Raw genomic sequence first — 22,924 nt, 5'->3', positions numbered from 1 at the left:
AGCTCCATGAACGATAAGGTCTCTTACAGTTATATATGATGAATCTGAAGAATGAAGTTTGTTCAAATCAAGTATTTTCTTAATTTTTTTATGAATAAATTCTGCCCAAACCAGTTAGAGCTTTTGGTTGCAAGCAACAACAGAAAACGATTTTGAGTAATTTTAAAATATGCTATATTAGAAAGATATAGGCAGTTCACAGGATCCTAGGGAAGGCTGAAGGAACCAGCTGCTGAAAGGCAGGAATCCCTGCCATGCCAGATGGCCTAGTCAGCAGGTCTGCTTTACTACCTTTGCCAGGTTGCTGCTGTGTGTTGGCTGGCTCCAACCCTTTCCAGTATTTTTCTCACATTCTAGGGCTGAAAAATGATCATCCCATTGGCCCACTCTTGGGTCATGAACACACATGTTACTTGGTGGGGATGGAGGAGGAGAGGAAGGGCTCTTGGAAACAGTCTGTGGACACTATCATTCAAGAAAAGATTGCAGATGCACTAAATCAAGCTTGCCCAACCCTCCAGCCCACAGGCTGTATGCAGCCTAGGACAGCTTTGAATGAGAGACTGAACACAAATTTATAAACTTCTTTAAACCATTGAGTTTTTTTGTGATTTTTTTTTTTAAAGCTCATCAGCTATCATTAGTGTATCTTATGTGTGGCCCAAGACAATTCTTCTTCCAGAGTGGCCCGGGCAGCCAAAAGATTGGACACCCTTGTAATCAAAGGAAATTGGTCTGACATTTTGAACTGAAGGAAGATGGAGTCTGGGGAGCAAAATGATGAATTGTTCACTAGGGAAGATCTGTTCCTATTCTAGGAGAAATGAGCATTTTGTTTTATATTTAACATATTATCAAAATATCTAGATAATTGGTACCTCAGGAAACCCTACATCCATTTCAAGTTGTGTACATTCGTCAGAATATTCAAACATTGCATATTTTAGCCATTAAATGTTGGGAAAAAAAATTCTCTAACCTGCAGTAGTCTAGAATGGTTGCACTGTTGGTCTGCTACCACTTCCTGGGCCTTTGAATACGGGTTGGCATAAATCAAATTGCTTCTTGGCTTTCGCTACCACCAGCTTTGCTAAGTCAATTATGTTAGCTTATTTTCCTTTGTTCTTTTAGGTTTGTGTTTTTACAGAATAAAAACAAAGCAAAACATTTAGTGTTATTTTAGTGGAGATTTTAAAGTGAAAGTTGAATGCAGGTACATCATAATCTTCAATCATGTGTCAGATAATTCTTTTGGTTTATCAAGCGTTTTGGCTCACAGCTGAGGGGTAGTTGCTATCTGGGTATTTCATAATGGTTAGGAATTGTCCTAGTACTTACCCTGATCCAGAACATGGGCGATAATTTACATATGTTTATGTGCAGCATTCTGTCGTCTAACATTATTATGACTGTCTATTATTTTGAAGGCTGTTTTGTCTAGTTTTTAAAATCCAGTTTGATTTTTATTTTATTCTGTGTTGGCAAGTTTGAATTTTCTTTCTTGATTGAGTCTTGCTGTGTTGCCTGCTCAGGCTAGGCTCAAACTCTGGATCTTCCCACCTCAGTCTCTTGAGAAGCTGAGACTAGTTAGCCATATGTAATTAAGAGAAATGTTCTTTTTTTTTTCCCCCATTTATTTATTTTATTGCATTTTAGGTTTTGGGGTACATGTGAAGAACATGCAAAATTGTTGCATAGGTACACACATGGCAGTGTGATTTGCTGCCTTCCTCCCCATCACCTACATCTGGCATTTCTCCCCTTGCTATCTCTCCCCAGCTCCCCACCCCCCGCCGTCCCTCCCCTATTTCCCCCCAACTGACCCCAGTGTGTAGTGCTCCCCTCCCTGTGTCCATGTGTTCTCATTGTTCAACACCCGCCTATGAGTGAGAACATGCGGTGTTTGATCTTCTGCTCTTCTGTCAGTTTGCTGAGAATAATGGTTTTTAGGTTCATCCATGTCCCTACAAAGGACCCGAACTCATCCTTTTTGATGGCTGCATAATATTCCATTTATTTCTATTTGAACTTAGTGCTTACAGGATTGTTTATTCAGAAACCAGAGGGTGGTTACTTTTGCTTTTCATGATGCAAAATATCATACAGTCTTGCCAGCTGTCTGGCCTTATCCCATTCTGTATTTGCAACTATAGTGAAATATTGATGAAAAACAATATTTAATTTCATACTTCAACTCAAGTTATTTCATTTTTAATAAAAATAATCTAAGGAGTATTTGAGTTTTATAGAGAAATATACTTACACTAAAAATATATCTAAAATGACTGAATTACATAAGATAGCTTTATGAATTACAAAAGCCAAAATTATTTTCTAAAACCATATGGAAGTTCTGTTCCAGATTATTTGTTGGAAAAGATGTTGTTTGGATGAGTACTAAAAGTATGAGATTCTTGTTTAGTTTGAACTAGAGACTTTCTAGTGATACTACACTGGAATATGAATAACTTGATGATAGCCCTTACTCTGCCCGTAATTAACTGAGTGAGCTTGAAATAGGTACTTACCCATCTGAGTGTGAGTTTTCTTATTTCTAAATTGAGAGAATCAGATATTGTATTAGTCTGCTCAGGCTGCCATAACAAAATAACTGCAGAGTAATAACTGGCTATTAACAGAAATTTTATGTTCTCACAGTCTGGAGGCTAGCAGCCCAAGGTCAAGGTGCTGTCAGGGTTGGTGAGGCTTCTTGCAGGTTTCTATCTAGATGGCCACTTTCTCAAGATGTCGTCACCTGGCCTTTCCACACACCAACCAATTCTCCAGTTTACAGTGGATGTTGATTTTATCCTATAATTCAATTCAACTCTGACATTATCTACCTACAGTTAGCATCAGACCCCTTAGGTTGAGAGTTTAATCCCACAGGATTGCCCCCATTTCAGCTGCCCATTGTAAGCAGTAGATTCTCAGTTTACCCATACCATCTAACTTGGCTTCAAATCGGGGATTTGCACAATTTTTTCCTCAGGTTTGATAATTTACTATGATGGCTCACAGAAATCAGGGAACACGTACTTACATTTACCAGCTTGTAATAAAGGAATTGATAAAGGATACAGATAAAGAGCCCAGTGAAAAGGTACATAGGGCAAAGTCTATAAAGGTCCTGTGTACAGGAACTTTTTCCTCATAGAATTGGGGTGTACCACCTTTCTGGCCCGTGGATGTGTTCTCCAATCTGAAGCCTTTACAACCCCTATACTTGAGGGATGTTGATGAAGGCCTTCTCTTGCAGGCATGACCAATTATTAACTTAATCTCCACCATTCTCCTTTCTGGAGAATGCGGAGTGGTGCTGAAAGCTATAGGCTTCTAATAATCATGGCTTGTTGGTCACCAATCCCCCAGCATGAGCCTGCCCAGAGTCAAGTTAGAACAAAAGATACTCCCAACACCCAGAAAATTCCAAGGAATTTAGAAGCTCTCTGTTAGGAAACAGGGTCAAAGACTACATAATAGAACAAAAGACGCTTCCAACACCCCTGTTGCTCAGGAAATTCCAAGGGTTTTAAGAGCTCTGTGCCCAGAACTAGGGGCAGAGACCAAATAAATATATGTTGATTATGACACAATCCCTGATGTCCCTAAACATTTTAGGATTATTACTATAAAATCAAAATTGTTCCTATGATCAGCTATTAGTGTTTGGTATGCTGGAGCTGCTTTAGTTATAATGTGGTTAATTTGTTTTTTAAAGTTTAAATAGAATTTTAGAATTCCTTGGAAAAAATATTAAGTACAAGAGATTAATTTTTCAGATTGCTGCAGGAGAGTAGGTGGTTGAGTACAGAGTGTAATAAACAAATGTTTTAAATTTGCATTTATTTATTTATTTATTATACTTGAAGTTCTGGGGTACATGTACAGACCGTGCAGGTTTGTTACATAGATATATATGTGCCATGGTGGTGGTTTGCTGAATCCATTGCCCTGTCATCTACATTAGGTATTTCTCCTGATGCTATCCCTCCCCAAACCCCCCACCCCCCGTGTGATGCTCCCCTCCCTGTGTTCTCATTGTTCAATACTCACTTATCAGTGTGCACATGTGATGTTTGGTTTTCTGTTCTTGTGTCAGTTTGCTGAGAATGATGGTTTCCAGTTTCATCCATGTCCCTGCAAAGGACATGAACTCATGTTGTTTAATGGCTGCATAGTATTCCATGGTGTACCTGCACCACATTTTCTTTATCCAGTCTGCCATATCCAAGTCTTTGCTATTGTGAACAGTGACACAGTAAACATACCTGTGCATGCATCTTTCTAATAGAATGATTTATAATCCGTTGGGTATATATCCAATAATGGGATTGCTGGATCAAATGAAATTTTTATTTCTAGATCCTTGAGTTGCCACACTGTCTTCCACAATGGTTGAACTGATTTACACTCTCACCAACAGTGTAAAAGCATTCCTATTTCTCCACATTCCACCATCTGTTGTCTCCTGATTTTTTAATGTTCGCCATTCTAACTGGCATGTGGTGGTAACTCAATGTGCTTTGGATTTGCATTTCTCTAATAACCAGTGATGATGAGCATTTTTTCATATGTTTCTTGGCCTCATCGATGTCTTCTTTTGAAAAGTGTCTGTTCATATCCTTTGCCCACTTTTTGGTGGGGTTTTTTTCTTGTAAATTTGTTTAAGTTCTTTGTAGATTCTGGATATTAGCCTTTTGTCAGATGGGCAGATTGCAAAATTTTTTTCCCATTCTGTTGGTTGCTGGTTCACTCTATTGATAGTTTCTTTTGCTGTGCAGAAGCTCTTAAGTTTAGTTAGGTCCCACTTGTCTCTTTTGGCTTTTGTTGCCATTGCTTTTGGTGTTTTAGTCATGAAGTCCTTGCCTAGGCCTATGTCCTGGATGGTATTGCCTAGGTTTTCTTGTAGGGTTTTTACGGTGTTAGGTCTTATATTTAAATCTATAATCCATCTGGAGTTAATTTTTGTATAAGGTATAAGGAAGGTATCCAGTTTCAGCTTTCTGCATATGGCTAGCCAGTTTTCCCAACACCATTTATTAAATAGGGAATTCTTTCCCCAGTTGCTTGTTTTTCTCAGGTTTGTCAAAGATCAGATGGCTGTAGTTGAGTGGCATTACTTCTGAGGTGTCTGTTCTGTTCCATTAGTCTATATCTCTGTTTTGGTACCAGTTCCTTGCTGTTTTGATTACAGTAGCCTTGTAATATAGTTTGAAGTCAGGCAGCGTGATCCCTCCAGCTTGGTTTTTTTTTTTTTTTTTTTTTTTTTTTTTGCTTAGGATTGTCTTGCCTATGTGGGCTCTTTTTGGGTAACGATGGATTGTATCTCAAAATAGTAGGAGTTATTTATGACAAATGCACAGCCAATATCATACTGAATGGGCAAAAGCTGGAAGCATTCCCTTTGAAACTGGCACAAGGCAAGGATGCCCTGTCTCACCACTCCTATTCAACACAGTATTGGAAGTTCTGGCTAGGGCAGTCAGGCAAGAGAAAGAAAGAAAGGTATCTGAATAGGAAGAAAGGATATCAAATCATCCCCGTTTGCAGATGACATGATTGTATATTTAGAAAACTGCATCATCTCAGTTCAAAATCTCCTTAAGCTGATAAGCAACTCCAGCAAAGTCTCAGGATGCAAAAATCACAAGCATTCCTATACCCCAGTAACAGATAAACAGAGAGCCAAATCATGAGTGAGCTCCCATTCACAATTGCTACAAAGAGAATGGAATACACCTAATAAGGGATGTGAAGGACCTCTTCAAGGAGAACTACAACCCACTGCTCAAGGAAATAAGAGAGGACACAGATAGAAAGCATTCCATGCTCATGGTTAGGAAGAATCAATACCGTGAAAATGGCCATACTGCCCAAAGTAATTTATAGATTCAATGCTATCCCCATCAAGCTACCTATGACCCTCTCCACAGACTGGAAAAAAACACCTTAAACTTCATGTGGAACTGAGTGTGCATTTTTAAATATACTTGAATGAAAAGACTGATTTTCTACCTTTCTAACTCCTAGGCATGTGCACAAACACACATGCACATGGACAGATGCGTTCTCTTGCTACTGCCATACATATAGGATTTGGGGCAAACACAATATGTCAACCTCTTGTTTCCAAATGTGAGTTTTTTTGGATTCCTGTGGAGTAAAAATTGTTAGCATTACTCCATTCTGGAAACATATTCATTTATGCTCAGTTATAATCAAAGCAATCCTCCGTACAAATCTACAGAGAACAGAAAGTTACTCTCATTTTTTTGACAAGATTTCATATTGTATAGTGCTGTACTTATTTGCCTATTAAATAAGATAGATCAGTCACCATCTGTGAAATCATGGCCAACACTAGAGTGCCTGTTTTAATACAATGTTAAACCTGTATCCAACAGTAGTGTGGTATAGCTAACACTGAGTGCTTATCATGAGCCAAGCACTAGTCTAAGTATTTCACAAGTATTTACTGACTTAAGCCTCAACAGCTCACATGGATTAGATATAACTGTTACTGCTCTGTAGATGAGAGAACAAGATACAAAGAAATGAAACCTTCCCAAGACTATATAAAAATACATGGTGAGGTGAGAATTACAATTCAGACACTTTGACTCTAAAATCTACATACATAAAGTAATAATAAAATATTAGGAAAAACAGTATTACAGTTATCTTTCAAATTTTGCACTAATTTGATAAAAGTAAAGAGGTAGTGGTCCTTCAGTGTCCTCAATGCAGGTGGGAGCCTCATTCTGGATGTTTTTTCATGGTAGAGATAGATGACCAGAAACCAGTTGCCCCATCTCCTTCTTACTCTATCTCCCTGAATACATATTAGAATCTAATTGATACTCTTAAATAGACTTATTATATACTTTTTTAAGCACAATGAAGTCTTTGTGATATTGAAACAGATTACCTAAAGATTGGCTGCCCAATAGCCTTCATTTTTATCAAGTTTTTAAATTTTTTATCTTTATGGGTACATAATGGGTGTTTATGTTTCTGGGGTACATGAGATATTTTGATACAACCATACAATGCATAATAATCACATCAGTATAAATGGGGTCTTTATTACCTCAAACATTTATCATTTGCGTAATAAACTTTTTAATTATACTTTTTAAATGTACAATTATCGCCTATATTCACTCTGTCCTATCAAATAATAGATTTTATTCATTATAATTAGCTAATTTTTTGATTAACCATCCCTACTCCCCTCCAACCCCACACTACCCTTCCCAGCCTCTGCCAGTTGTTTTAATGTTTAGCTCCCACAAATGAACGAGAACATGCTAAGTCTGTTTTTCTGTGCCGGGCTTATTTCACTTAACACAATGTCCTCAAGTCCCATTCATGTTGTTGCAGATGACAGGATCACGTCTTTTTTTATGGTTAAATAGCACTCCGTTGTGTATATATATATATGTGTATGTGTGTGTGTGTGTGTGTCTATATATATATATATAGACACACACACACACACACACACACACACACACACACACACACACCATGTTTCTTTTATCCATTCATCTGTTGATGGACTCTTAGCTTGCTTCGAAATCTTGGCTATCGTGAACAGTGCTGCAGTAAACATGGGAGTGCAGATATCTCTTTTATATACTGAGTTCCTTTCTTTGGGGTATGTGTCAATATATCAAGCAGTGGGGTTGATGGGTCATAATGGTAGCTCTGTTTTTTGTAGGGAAATTCTAAATGTTCTCCATAGTGGCTGTATTAATTTACTTTCTCACCAACAGTATATGAGGTTTCCCTTTTCTCCACATCCTCACCAGCAAGCATTCATTATTGCCTGTCTTTTGGATACAAGCGATGTGAACTGGGATAAGATGATATCTTACTGTAGTTTTGATTTGCAGTTCTCGGATCAAAGATGTTGAGCCCCTTTTCATATACCTGTTTGCCATTTGTCTTTTTTGAGAAATCTTCTATTTAGGTCTTTTGCTCATTTTTTAATGGGATTATTAGAATTTTTCCTATTGAGTTGTTTGAGTTCCTTATATATCCTGGTTATTATTTTCTCCCGTTCTGTGGGTTGTCTCTTCACTTTGTTGACTGTTTTCTTTGTTCTACAGAAGCTTTGATGTTATCCCATTTTTGCTTTGGTTGTCTCTGCTTGCAGGGCATTACTCAATAAATCTTTGTCCAGACCAATATCCTGGAGAGTTTCCTCAGTGTTTTCTTTTGGTGATTTCATAGTTTGAGATCTTAACTTTATGTTTTTCATGTATGGTGAGAGATAAGAGTCTAGTTTCATTCTTCTGCATAAGGATATCTACTTTTGCCAGCACTATGTATTGAAGAGACTGTCCTTTCCCCAATATACGCTCTTGGCACCTTTGTTGAAAATGAGTTTGCTGTAGATGTATAGATTTATTTATGGGTTCTCCATTCTGTTTCATTGGTCTATATGTATGTTTTTACTAGTAGCATTCATTTTTATGTTGAAATCATCCCAGTCAGCATTTACTGCAGTAAAACTTATCATAATGATATTCATACATGTATGTTCTCATAGCAGGAGGATAGTCAGTCAGTTGTGCTCAGTTTACTCTAGAGCCCAGGTAGAAGGAGCTGCAACTCTTAATCCTTCACGTGTTAGCAGTTTTGGATTCTATTTCTTTAGATCCCTGCTTGCTTTGTAAATACTTTTGTGAATTTGTCTTAAATTTTTTAAAGATTAAATAAATGCATTTGAATATCAACATTCTATCTCAAAACCTCTTTGCACAAAGCTCAAATTAGTTTAAATAAACTGGGAGAAAGTATTTCTACCAAATTTTTGTTAGTTGGGTCACCAGTTTTACTGCCTCTTGAAACGGTTTTCTCACTGCCTAGCCTGGAAGCCAATGTTAAATGTTTTAAGCTTTCTATAGCAGGATCTCAGCATATACTGTAATAGCCATTGCTGCAGTAACAAGCAACCCTGCTGTCTCAGTGGCTAACAGTGTCAAACACTTATTTGCTACTTACATTTTATGAGTGTTTCAGGTTATCTGCTGTACCATTGGACTTGGTTTCATTCAGTTCAAGAAATATTCTCATTCTAGACCCCAGGTTGAAGGAATAGCAACTCTCTGGGATATGCTATTCACAGATAGAAGGCATGAGCAAGAGGGAAGAGCCACACCATGCCACCTCACTTAAGATGCTCATGTTTCATTGGTTAAAGCAAGTCAGTCAATTAAGCTAAAGGATAAGGAAAGTTTACTTCACCCACAGGGAAGTCTGTCACAGAATGAGAGCAAAAAAATGGAAGTGTGTACCCTTATTCAATTTGCCTAACCTAGTATGTGACATCGTTGAGAATTTGATCTAAAATAACATGTTCTCTTTGTTTATATTGAACCATGTAGGTTCAGGCATAAATGAAGATTCCAAGGACATAACTGCCTACCACACAGTGTTTCTTACAGCCATATTAGGAGGAACAATAGTCATTGTCATTGGATTTTTTGCTGTACTACTTTGTTATTGCAGGTAAGAACAATTATAACAGAAAACTGTCAAGTTATTCTATCATTTCAGTATATTCTGCAAGTTGAAAAGTTTAGTTGTAGAAATAAATTGTTTCATCTTATGTCCATTATTTTTAATCTATATATCTTGAACAGTAGCATTGAATATATGATGTGAAAATTGTAGAGTGATTTTTTTATGAACCATTTGTGTCATAACTTTGAAATATTTTTTGCCTTCTTTTCTACTCAAGGGATAAATGTGGTACGTCACAGAAAAGAGAAAGAAATATCACTAAACTTGAGGTCCTCAAGAGGGACCAGACCACTTCAACAACACACATAAATCATATCAGTACAGTTAAAGTTGCATTAAAAGCTGAGGACAAGGCACAGTTATTCAATGCCAAAAACTCCTCATATAGTCCTCAGAAAAAGGAACCATCAAAGGCAGAAACAGAAGAAAGAGTTTCCATGGTAAAAACTCGAGACGATTTTAAAATCTACAATGAAGATGTTTCATTTCTATCAGTCAATCAAAATAATTACTCAAGAAATCCAACACAATCTTTGGAGCCCAATGTAGGGTCCAAACAACCTAAACATATTAACAACAACCTATCTTCATCTCTAGGTGATGCTCAAGATGAAAAGAGATATCTCACAGGTAATGACGAAGCGTATGGGCGTTCCCATATTCCTGAACAGCTTATGCATATTTACAGCCAGCCCATTGCCATCCTTCAAACATCTGACCTTTTCTCCACTCCAGAACAGTTACATGCTGCTAAGTCAGCTACTTTGCCAAGAAAGGGACAGTTAGTCTATGGCCAATTGATGGAACCAGTAAATCGAGAGAACTTTACACAGACATTGCCCAAAATGCCAATTCATTCTCATGCACAGCCCCCAGATGCCAGGGAAGAGGATATCATACTTGAAGGTCAACAGAGCTTGCCATCCCAGGCTTCAGATTGGAGCCGATATTCAAGCAGCTTACTGGAATCTGTCTCTGTTCCTGGAACACTAAATGAGGCTGTTGTAATGACTCCATTTTCATCAGAACTTCAAGGAATTTCAGAACAGACCCTTCTGGAGCTGTCCAAAGGAAAGCCCTCCCCCCATCCCAGAGCCTGGTTTGTGTCTCTTGATGGAAAACCGGTTGCACAAGTGAGGCACTCCTTTATAGACCTGAAAAAGGGCAAGAGAACCCAGAGCAATGACACCAGTCTGGACTCTGGTGTGGACATGAATGAGCTTCACTCAAGTAGAAAGCTTGAGAGGGAGAAAACATTTATCAAAAGCATGCATCAGCCCAAGATCCTTTACTTAGAAGATTTAGACCTAAGCAGCAGTGAGAGTGGAACCACAGTCTGTTCCCCTGAGGACCCAGCTTTAAGGCACATCCTAGATGGAGGGAGTGGAGTGATCATGGAGCACCCTGGGGAAGAGTCCCCAGGAAGGAAAAGCACCGTTGAAGATTTTGAAGCTAATACATCCCCCACTAAAAGAAGGGGCAGACCACCACTAGCCAAAAGAGATAGCAAGACTAATATCTGGAAGAAGCGAGAGGAACGCCCACTGATTCCCATAAATTAACTCCAGCAGGGGTTGTGTGTCGCTGTGTTGTGGTGTTTATTCTTGCTTCTTGTAAATTGCTGTATGAACATAAGAAGTTGAGACTGAGAAATCTCATGGTTCTTGGACATGTCTCAAGCAGAGTAAATGGTAATTTAGTAATTGGAGAGAAACATACCAAGGAATGCTTTTTCTGGCCTATTCATTTACTTTTGGTGATGAATTTATAATATCCAAGTTTTCAAAATGTAAAATAGCATCAACATGTTAGGTATCTGAAAATGTTGCTCAGCCAGCCAGTTTGGCCTTGACTCTCTTAAGAATAACAGTGAAATATATACTCCTCAAGTTGCCTCCAAAAATGTTGCCTCTACCATGGTTACTACCCCATGGAACATTTAAAACAAAACTGTCTTCAGGCATCATATTCTTTTAAATGTTACTATTATGTCCTCTTCTGCCTATACTCAAAGATAACTTGATAAATGACCTCGACTGATGTTACTCTGGAGTTATCTCAAAGAAAATGTTGTTGGATCTTTAAACAGCATGTGTATTGTATCATCCCAAATATAAATCATACGTTCATGTAAGATGGGAAAGAAGCTACTTGATCATTAGCGAGGGACACACCAGCTCTTTGGTTGTTTTTGGATATAAATTCACAAAATAAGGTGTTAATTTTTAATTTAGAAATTTGAGAAAGTCATGCTCTAATACTGAGTTTTTAAAAATCATTTTTTCTTCCCCTCAACAATGAAGCAAGTTTAGCTGTCAAGGAAAACTTTTTACAAATCTGAAAAAACAATCTGTGACTTTGGTTTAAGGCTCACGGGTACTTTCAGGCTAGATTGGATGTAATGTATTTCTTCTATTCTAAAAACCGGAACTCAGTCCCTTAAAGGCTATGAAATAAAAAAAAAAAAAAATCAACAATGTGAAAGTTTTTTGAATACTAAAATTTAATTAAATATGTGGAGATAAAATAAACATTGATTTTTTTTTCTTAACTGTTGATGACAAGAAAAAGAAATGCCATTTTCCTGAAGCTCAAAAATACCTTCAGGATAGTAGCTGTATATCCAGATACTGATTTGCATAAAAGATGTTTGAGGAAAACAGTTTCAATTTCAGGGCAAAAGTAAGTTTTTCCTTAAGTCACTCATAGCCTTTGCAACTTCTTTTTTCAGTTTATAAGTAATGTATCTATATTATTTTCATCATAGCAAGTGTTCAATGGGAACAACTGTTTTTAATTATGTTTTTAACTCTGAATTATCATTTATACGTCCTAAAAATAAAAGCTCATTATTCATTAAAATCACCTGATCCCATTTTTCTTAAAATTTCCCTGAAGGCAAATGTCTGAAGCACCTTTCCCTTGAGCGGGGTGGGGAATTCTAAATTGCTTCATTTTTCATTCCCTACTCTTCAATATGGGAGCAACATGGAGACCCAAACCATGTAAACAAATTCAGTGAACCAAAATAGCCACATTAGCTTCAGTAAAATTGTGGCTAGATGTGCAATGACAGACAACAGCTTTTGTCCCCAAGATCTTAGATGTCAGCCATTTCTTTCCTGCAACATCTAACCTGTCAACATCCTACCATTCTGTATAAACCCAAAGAACATAAAAACCCTAGGAAATATTTGCCATATATTACCCCAATCCATAGAAGAAATAAATGTCATGGGTAATACCTAGGCTTCCTTTTTTTTTTTTTTTTTTTTAAGTGATAAGGCTCATAACAATTAGAGAAGGCTTCTTATTGGTCTTACATAGGAAGACATCAAAAGCAACATGTATAAAAATGATTTGGAAAAGGTTAAAGTTAGTGCTCTGCTGAAGTGCCTTTGATATAGACTTGCGTTATTAGAAGGATATAATAACATCTTTTTAAGTGTGCATTTTCTTTCAGTTAGCCAAATCAAACAGATGTGCGGTTTTATTAAATATAGACTTAGTGTTTCATGTTGGAACAATAAATTTTGCATGTAAGTAGTATTTCTCTCTTGTTTATCCTTTTTTGAATACAGTATATATTGATAAATTGTTTATGTTGGAATGAAGTTAGAAAACTATAGAGCAAAATGTTATATTTTAAGTGTTTATTTTTCCCACCTTTAAATAAAAATCTTTCATCTCAGCTTGGTAATGAAATACACATATTGGTATAAAAGTATACCTTATTTTATTCATTTTTGTGTAAGGGAAATGAGATGATGTATTCCAAGGGCTTTTCTAAAACTACTTGTTTGGTTTCAAAATAAAACATTATTATTTTTTACACTGCACATGCTGTTCTCAATTGGGAATTATAGGCAATTTATCTTTTCTAATGATCAAAAGAGTGTGACTTCTCATTTGTGAGTAGTTCACAAATTTCCTGTTAAAAAGCTGAAGCCATCTACTTTTTCTTAACCCAAGTAATAATAAACAATGTTCACAACTTTCTTAAATTTTTAAATTGAAAACCAAGATTTTTTCAAATATAAACCAGATGATTTTAGTCACAAATTGTAAACATTTGTGGATCCTTTGTATATACTTTGGATATATATTAAAGGCAAAACTCTCTCTCGACTGATGGATTCATTTACTAAAGCACAGCTATATGTATTTTTAATGCATATGATCTTGAGACTTTATAAATCAATTTTTATGACTTTATGCAGTTGTATAGGGGTTATGCCCTTTTATAATACATAGTATACCACAAAGATCACAAATGTTGAGGAATGAAAGCACTTCTTTGCTTTGGCCATCATTTTCAGATCACTATGTGTTTGAATCCTCTGGTATCAATATTTATAGGGTTTTAGATATCTGTGGGTCAAATTATGTCCCTCAAAACTTCTCAGAAAGGTGAAACTCAAACTCACACATTTATTTACAAGGCATGAGTTTCTCATTTCCCCATGTACCAGCATTGTAAAGAAATTCAGCTGTATTAATTTCTATTTCAGATCTAGAATTGACATTTTGCCTTCTCATTTCCAGGTGTTACTATTTTTTGTATTCTTTCAGAGAAATCTCATATTTCGGTGTATTTATTGCTGTTACTACTATATTTACTGCTAAAAACTGTAACAACCTGAAGATTTGTAAAATGTTAAACATAGTTCATTAAAAATAATAAATCTAAAATGTACTTGGTGCATTAATTTTTGGTAACTAGAAAACATTCTTCCCTATATTGCCATTTAGTCTAGTAAATATTCAATTATTTTTACTTATTATATCTCCTACATTAAAATAAACCTTTTGTTTATATAATGAACTTGATATATCTTTATACTTCATGTCTCCGAAGTTCTCATTTTGACTATTAGAACTGAGTATAGACACATAGTTTTCCATCCAATGAGGAGACTTATTAAGACAATCTGATCGAATCTAAAATAAATTACAAATCCCAAAAAACCTAAGTGAGAAAATGATACAGTAAACTGTCAACCCCTCTTTTAAAATATTCTTTGAACTCTTAAACCTGAGTCTAAATAATAACATAAAGGCTATTAATACTTAAAGGGTTAGACCTTCAAGAACCTTTCTGCTTAATCAGTTGAACGATATTTAAGTTCAGGCAGTTTGTATTTGGGGACTTTAGAATACTTTGTAGAATAATTACCTTGACTGCCATGTTTTTATAAATTAGTATGGTACTAGAAATAGCTTTGGTCAGTTCTAATGGGAATTGGACTCTGAATCTACTCACAAGTATAGTAGAGATTTTAATTTCCAACACTGGCTTTATGATAAATACTTTCACTTTGATCCCTGCATGTGCCAGCCAAGCTATAGCTACCCTTGTTAGGGAGCCTGGTCTCCATCTAGGAGAGTCTTAATCTTATCAGGAATGATACAGCGCCTGGAGGAGCCACAGGGGACCTAAGTAACACGATACTGGTTTGTAACAAAACTATTCATAAATCAGAAACAGCTGCCAAACAGATGATGTTCATGAACTGATCATCACATTCTCATCTCAAAAGAGAAACTCATATGGGAAGACTGAGATGTAAGAGCTGTAAGAAAAGTAGTTGGATCGAATTAAGAGACATTTTAATCAGTTTATCAAAAGGGATTCACCTATTGGTACTTCATAACTGGCAGATAATTGGGACTCTTTCCTTGAAGTAAATGTTGGAAAAATATTTAAACTACATGACAGTGCTTCTTTATCTAGTCCCCATGAAATCACCCTGTGGACCTCTTTTTATAAGTGGATTTCCTGATAGATGGATACACAGGGAGACAGCTTACTTATATCAGTAAACTCTCTCTAAATCAACTGGAGGGCTAATTTTTATGAGAAAACTGCCCTATTAAATTTGAATTTGTTTGCTCCATCTAAATATTATTTCTTTGACTTTATCTTTTCATTTTGAACCTCCATTTATTTGGGGGCTGTAGATTTCTATTAAGATTTCCTTTTAAATAATATCTTCAGAGTCTGACTAGAAAAAAGTAGAAGTCAACCACAATTTGCCATATTAAATGCTGAAAAGCTAATAAACTCAATGACAAATTATGGAAAAACATTTGCATCAAATATATAATGGTACATGTCTTAGAAAAAAAATAACTATTTTCTTTCCAAAATAGCTAAGCTTAAAGATCACATTTTAAAACCACCTGTGATGTTTGTTAAAGTATTACAATAACAATTTTCTGTACTTTGTTAGCTATCGTAGATGAATAGCTTCCTGTTTCTTTTGGGAAAGTTCACATGTTGATGGAAACCTACAGATTATTTTTTAAAAAAGAAAGTTCACATCTTGAGAAGCATAAGCTATTTTATCCATCTAGGTAACAAAGCCTTTCTTAATTGAAACCTATATTTCCTGATTTTCAAGCTTACCCTTGCTATGGTTCTGAATGATATTCCACAGTCTTGCAAGAGTACCATGTTTTTCCCATGAGTTAATTTTTTTTCATGTTCTTCAGGTTGACTAGGGGTTTCATAATTCATATGTTGACTAGTTCTAATCCTTGTAGACCTTATTAAAACACTAGACTAACTGCAGACAGTGTGACTCAAAACAAATAAGATAATTACATTCCCAAGAGTTTCTGGACCTATTACACTTGAACAGCTTGGTTAGAAACATTTTCTAAATATTATACTGAAAAGGGTAATAGTGTCTATTAAGCAACGTAGAGTAAATATCTCAGAATTTTTATTGTACATATTTCCATATTTCTGTTCAAAAATATAGATTTTGTTTTTCATATAAAAATACTTTTTAAAATATTCAGCTTAAATTTATAAATTTTTCATATAAAAATACTTTTAAAAATATTCAGCTTAAATTTATAAATTTATCATTTTATAATAACAATTTCAAAACCCTTATAAAAAAGTATAATTATTAACATACTTTTGCAGATATTTTTCTCATTGTTTTAAAAATTTAGTGTTTATTTCTGATTTTTAAAAGAGTTGCTTGCCATTATTCCATGGATTATTTAACAAAATACTACTGATGTGAATATTGACCATTGAAGAGGATGTTAGTGATAAGTAGATGAGATTTATAATTAAGGAGTTCACCCAATAATTTCTAGGGAGCGCTTATACGTATAAAAGGAAGGGACAACTTAGAGAGGAATATAAGTGAATTGATGGAGCTGGGAAAAAAAGGAAGGGAACAATTATTTCTCTGAATAGGTTTTTTTCCCTTAATGTGTAAATAAAATGACAAGAACAGAACCTTGAAAGGGAATTTCTTGCTAACAATCCTTAGCACATACAGTACTTGTTTTCTGAAACTCTGGTATCTCAAAAAGTAATGCTTGCTACTGTTCTATTATTTTCTTTTTTCGTAATGAGATATAAGAGCAAGCTGTAATGAATTAGTGATAAGAGAATTGTACTTACTCTTCTTGAAATTGGGACCTGTATTTCCTGCCTTTTTTTTTTTTTAAGTCAAGGCAAGATTTGATACTATTAAAATTAGCCTTAGTAAGAAACGAATCTGAATCAGGATATTTCAAAAATTTCACCTGTCTCAAGATGAGCTCGTTTCACTTCTAAAGAAAGCACTGCCTGATTGCATGTACTAAATTATTATGTTGATATCTTGATATCTTGTCTCCTTAGATCATAAGATCCTTACGGACAGAAACCATGCTTTATAATTCCTCTAATTCTTAACAATGCCTTTATTATGGTATGTACTCAATAAATATTGATTAATGGAGTTATGAATTAGATGAATGATAATGGATATTGTTCAATGGAAAAACTGGAAGTGTTTTGAGACAGGGAGGCAGTGACATCAGCAAGATGGTAAAATAGGAGATCCCCTGCTTATATCCTCTCAAGCAACAAAGGCAAAATTGCCTTTAAGGGAGCTCTGGAATTCAGATAGGAGTTTGTGAAAGCCTACTGGAGCTCAAGACCTAGGAAGGCAATTCTAGAGGGTAGAACTGTTCCTATGTAGAAGGCTCACAGGCTATGGTCCCCTTTCCAGACCTGGAAATGACCCTGTTATCCTGAGGACTCAGTTGCAGGTATGTTCGGCCTTGATCCTGCTACCAGAATCACCTACCAAGGAACCGAGGTAGAGTCACATCCATTTATGCCTCAGTGACAGGCCTGCTGCCTTTGTTTCTTCCTGTGGACGCTGAAATGGCTATGAGACTTGTCTTCAGATCTGTCAGCTGCAGACTGCAAGCAGTCCTGCCCCATGAGGTCTGCAGGAGGAGACATGCTTATCTGAGTTCCTGGAGGCAGGCCTGTCAACATTAGTCTTGGCTGTGGAACCTGAAGCAGGCCTGCAACTGTTTTAGTCCCTCCCATCTGTGGGCTAGGGCCAACACTGCCTGTCCAGAGAAATACCTGGTGACCCAGGGGGAGCCTTCCCAGAAACCCACAGGAAGCCACACCAGTCTGTGCAGCTAGTGATAGGCTGTTGTCTGAGCAAACTTTAAGACAGATAAGTTGAAATTACCGAATTATAGGAAGAAAAAGAATGAGGGAAGTATAAGGGACTTATGGGATACCATCAAATGTACAAATATATTAATTTTGGAAGTTTTTGAAAGAGAAAAAGAGAAAGGTGCAGAAAGCATATATAAAGCAATACTAGCCAAATACTTCCCAAATATTGAAAGGGTTATAGACATCCAGATTCATGAAGCTCAAAAAACTCTAAGCAAGATTGACCCTGTATTAGTCTGTTCCTACATTGCTATAAAGAAACACTTGAGACTGTGTAATTTAGAAAGAAAAGAGGTTTAATTGGCCAATGGTTCTGCAGACTTTACAGGAAGCATGGTGCTGGCATCTGCTCAGCTTCCGATGAAACTCCTCAAGGAACTTTCATTCCTGGCAGAAGGTGAAAGGGAAAAGGCATGTCACATGTCAAAAGTAGGAGAGAGAGAGAGGGAGAGAGAAAGAATGGGGGGTGGGAGGTGCACATACTTTTAAGTGACCAGACCTTGTGAGAACTCACTATCATGAAGACAGCACCAAGCCACAAGGGATTTGTCTCCATGATCCAAACATCTCCCACCAGACTACAAATTATAACTTGACATAAGATTTAGGCAGCGACAAATATCCAAACTATATCAGACCAAAGAAGAATATTCTGAGACATATTATGATCAAATTGTAAAAATCAAAGACAAAGAGAACCTTGACAGCACCAAGAGAAAAGTGCCTTATCACATACAAGAGAACCTTCATAAGACTATCAGCAGACTTCTCAATAAAACTGTTACAAGCCAGGAGGAAGTGAGATAACATATTCAAAGTGTAGAAAGAAAAAGACAAACTGTCAACAAATAATACTATACCTGGCAAAGCTGTCCTTCACATATGAAGGACAGAGAGACATTCCCTGACAAAGAAAACCTGAGAGAAGTCATCACCAGTAGACCTGCCTTATAAGAAATGATGAAGTTCTCACAGTTGAAACAAAAGGATGCTATATAGCAACATGAAAACATGAAAGTACAAATGTTGCTCAACTTATGATGTGCTAACATCCTGATAAGCCCATTATAAAGTCAAAAAATTATGAGCCAAACCAATGTAAGTTGTGGACCACCTGTACAAAATTCACTGGATTTAATCAAATCCAGTATACTCTAATAGGGTAATAATGGTGTGTAAATGACTTTTAACTCTAATACAAAAGTTAAAAGACCAAAGTATTAAAAAATATAGCTACAATTTGTTGATACATAGACAAAATAGAAAAATGTAAAATGTAAATAACCTAAACAGTCGTGGAGAAGTAGAAGTGTGGGTTTTGTATGCTATTGAACTTAAATTATCAGTTCAAAATAGAATGTTAGAACAAGATGTTTCATATAAGCCCCATAGTGAACACAAAGAAAAAATAAACCTCTAGTGGATACACAAAAAATAATCAAAGCATGTACTCCAAAAATTTAACAAATTACAAACGAGAAAGAAAATAATGGTATAAAGGAAAAAAGGGATAATGAAACAGTAAGTAAACAAAATGACAAAAGTTCTTACATATCAACTATTACTTTACATGCAAATGAATGTATTTTCCAATCAAAAGACATAGTGTTAAATGCATTAAAAAATATGATTCCAGTTGGAAATAAATGGCAGATAGGAGGCAGGACTAATTTGCAGCTCCCACTCAGACAGAGAGAGCAATTTATGGAGACTCACATTGTGAACTTTTGCTCCAAGAACTAGTGCAGTAACATACCAAGAAAGCCAGAGAATCCACAGACCCTTTTGAGAAAGCAGTTTTTTTTTTTTGCTGTAGGCTCTGTGAAACAGCCAAAAAACTGTGAGTGTTCAAAGTGTAAAAGAGGAAACATCCACCCCTGAACACACACCGTAACTGGGAAACCTGAAGGTCCATTAACAGGAGAAGGATTTGATCTTACCTGGAACTGAGACAAATTTAGAGAGCTGAGTAAAATATGGGGGTAGAAGAAGCACAGGGCAGAGCCCTGTGAGTACTCTCAGTACCCAGGGAAGCCATTTCTGACTTTATCTCATAGGTGTCCTTGGGGAGGATTGCCAGTGGAATTGGGGAAAGACAACAGGAGGAAGGAAACTTTCAGCTGAACTTTTTAACAATTTTGACTGAAGGTGAAGTTTCCTGGACAGAAACTGGGGGAGGGAATAACCTGGAGTACAGGTATGAGCATAGAACCTGCAGGAAGTGAGAGGCAAAAAACCCAAAAGCCCTGTTTGCTTTCTCAGCAGGAAGGCTTGTATCCTGGGGCAATTCTTAGCCCTGCTTACTGGCTACCTGGAAAGAAACTCATTGTGGTTGTGGGGACACCATGGGAGTGAGACCAGCCTTTCCAGCTGGGTGGGAATTGGGTGAGGCCTGTGACTGCTGGCTTTCACCCACTTCCCTAGTGAACTGCATGATGCAGCAGAGGCAGCCATAAACTCTCTAAGAATGTAATTTCATTGGCCTGAGAACCACATTGCCATCCCCCACAATAGCCAAAATATGCCCTGTCCCAGGAGAGTATGAGCTGAGACACACCAGACCCTGCCCCCACCAGATGGTCTTTCTCTACTGGCTCTTGTAGCTGAAGACAAAGGACATAATCTCTTGGAATCTCTGTGGCCCCTACCCACCACCTGAGAAACCTGAATACTTAAGAAGGTGACCCTAGGGCAATCTTGTATACTCCTTGTAATACTGCAGCTAATACTCTCTTGAAAGCACCACCTCCTGGCTGGAGGCCAACCAACACAAAACCAGCACAATAAGCAAAAGTACAACCAAGGACTCTCACAGAGTCCACACTTCACTCCCCTGCTACATGCACTGGAGCAGGTGCTGGTATCCATGGCTGAGAGACCTTAAGATGGATCACATCATAGGACTCTTTGCAAACACTCCACAGAACCAGCCCAGACTCCAGTAGCTCCGCTGGGGGGCTGGATCCAGAAGAGAAACAAGAATCACTGTAGTTGAGCTCTCAGAAAGCCCCATCCCTAGCGGATCACCATGAGACAAAAGAATCTAAACAGCAGCTCTTGAGCACCACATCTTCCCTTTGACATAGTCTACCCAAATGGAAGAAACAAACAAAAAAGAATTCTAGTAATATGACAAAACAAAGTTATGTAACACTCCCAAAAGATTTCAATAGCTCACTAGCAATGGATCCAAACCAAAAAGAAATCTCTGAATTGCCAGAAGAATCACTCAGAAGGTTGATTTTTAAGCTACTCAAGAAGGTACCAGGAAAAGGTGAATACAAACTCAAAGAAAATTTTAAAATGTTACAGGATATGAATAGAAAAACGTCTAGACAAACAGCATAAATAAAAAATAGGCCATGTGTGGTGGTGCACACCTGTAATCCCAGCACTTTGGGAGGCTGAAGTAGGTGGATCACAAGATCAGGCATTCATGACCAGCCTGATCAACATGGTGAAACCCCATTACTACTGAAAATACAAAAACTACTCTGGAATAGTGGTGTGCACCTGTAATCCCAGCTACCCAGGAGGCTGAGGCAGGAGAATCACTTGAACCCAGAAGGCAGAGGTTGTAGTGAGCAGAGATCATGCCATCGCACTCCACTCTAGTCAACAGAGTGGGGTTCCGTCTCAAAAAGAAAAAAAAAATCAAAACTTTTGGAAATGAAGGGCATACTTAGAGAAATGTAAAATGCACTGGTACAGCTCAGCAATAGAATTGAACAAGCAGAAAAAAAGAAAGGCAGAGCTTGAAGACAAGGCTTTTAAATTAACCCAATTTAATACAGAAAGAGAAAAAAAATTTTAAATGAGCAAAACCTTCAGGAAGTTTGAAATTATGTAAAAAGGCCAAACCCAAGAACAATTGGTGTTCCTGGGGAAGAGAAATCTAAATGTTTAGAAAATATATTTGAGGGAATAATCATTTCATTATGGAAAACAGTGTGGAGATTCCTTAAAGAACTAAAAGTAAAACTACTATTTGATCCAGCAACCCCACTCCTGGGTGTCTACCCAGAGGAAAAGAAGGTATTATATGAAAAATATACTTGCACATGCATGTTTATAGCAGCACAATTCACAATTTCAAAAATATGAAAGCAGCCTAAATGCTCATCAATGAGTGGATAAATTGTTGTGTATATATGTATGAGTCCATTTTCATGCTGCTGATAAGGACACACCTGAAACTGGACAATTTACAAAAGAAAGACATATAATAGACTTAAAGTTCCACATGGGTGGGGAGGTCTCACAATCATGGCTAAAGGCAAAGAGGAACAAGTCATGTCTTACATGGATGGCAGCAGGCAAAGAAAGAGAGAGCTTGTGCAGGGAAACTCCCATTTTTTAAAACTATCAGATTTCATGAGCCTTATTCACTATCACAAGAACAACATGGGAAAGACCTACTCCATTATTCAATTGACTCCCACCAGGACTCTCCCACAACACGTGGGAATTCGAGATAAGATTTGGGTGGAGACACAGCCAAACCATACCATGGTATGTTCAGCCATAAAAAGGAATGAAATAACGGCATTTGCAGAAACCTAGATAATGGAATTGGAGACCATTATCCTAAGTGAAGTAACTCAGGAATGGAAAACGAAACATTTTATGTTCTCAGTGACAAGCGGGAACTAAGCTATGAGGATGCAAAGGTGTGCAAATAATACAATGGACTTTGGTGACATGGGGAAAGGATGGGAGCAAGGATAGGGATAAAAAACTACACATTGGTACAGTGTACACTGCTCGGATGTTTGGCGCACCAAAATCTCGGAAATTACCATTAAATAACTGATTCATGTAGCCAAACACCACCTGTTCTCCAAAAACGGACTGAAATTTTTAAAAAAATTAATAAGTCAAAAAATATGATTC

General features: G+C 36.9%; 1 protein-coding gene across 3 annotated transcripts in view; it reads left to right on the top strand.

Moving 5' to 3' along the window:
- Nucleotides 1-14,233, top strand: part of FAM171B (family with sequence similarity 171 member B) — an 80,172-nt gene extending 65,939 nt beyond the window's left edge. For all 3 annotated transcript variants that reach the window (XM_032292721.1, XM_032292720.1, XM_032292723.1), the window contains exons 7-8: nucleotides 9,399-9,522; nucleotides 9,755-14,233. In XM_032292721.1, the coding sequence (XP_032148612.1) occupies nucleotides 9,399-9,522; nucleotides 9,755-11,099 (1,469 nt within the window). In that variant the 3' untranslated portion in view covers nucleotides 11,100-14,233. The remainder of the gene's footprint in view (nucleotides 1-9,398; nucleotides 9,523-9,754) is intronic.
- The last annotated feature ends 8,691 nt before the right edge of the window (nucleotides 14,234-22,924 follow it).

The sequence above is a fragment of the Sapajus apella genome, unplaced genomic scaffold (assembly GCF_009761245.1).
Source record: "Sapajus apella isolate SASKATOON/1434 unplaced genomic scaffold, GSC_monkey_1.0 scaffold28, whole genome shotgun sequence".
NCBI classification, from domain to species: Eukaryota; Metazoa; Chordata; class Mammalia; order Primates; family Cebidae; genus Sapajus; species Sapajus apella.
This window is presented reverse-complemented; position numbering and strand designations above follow the sequence as displayed.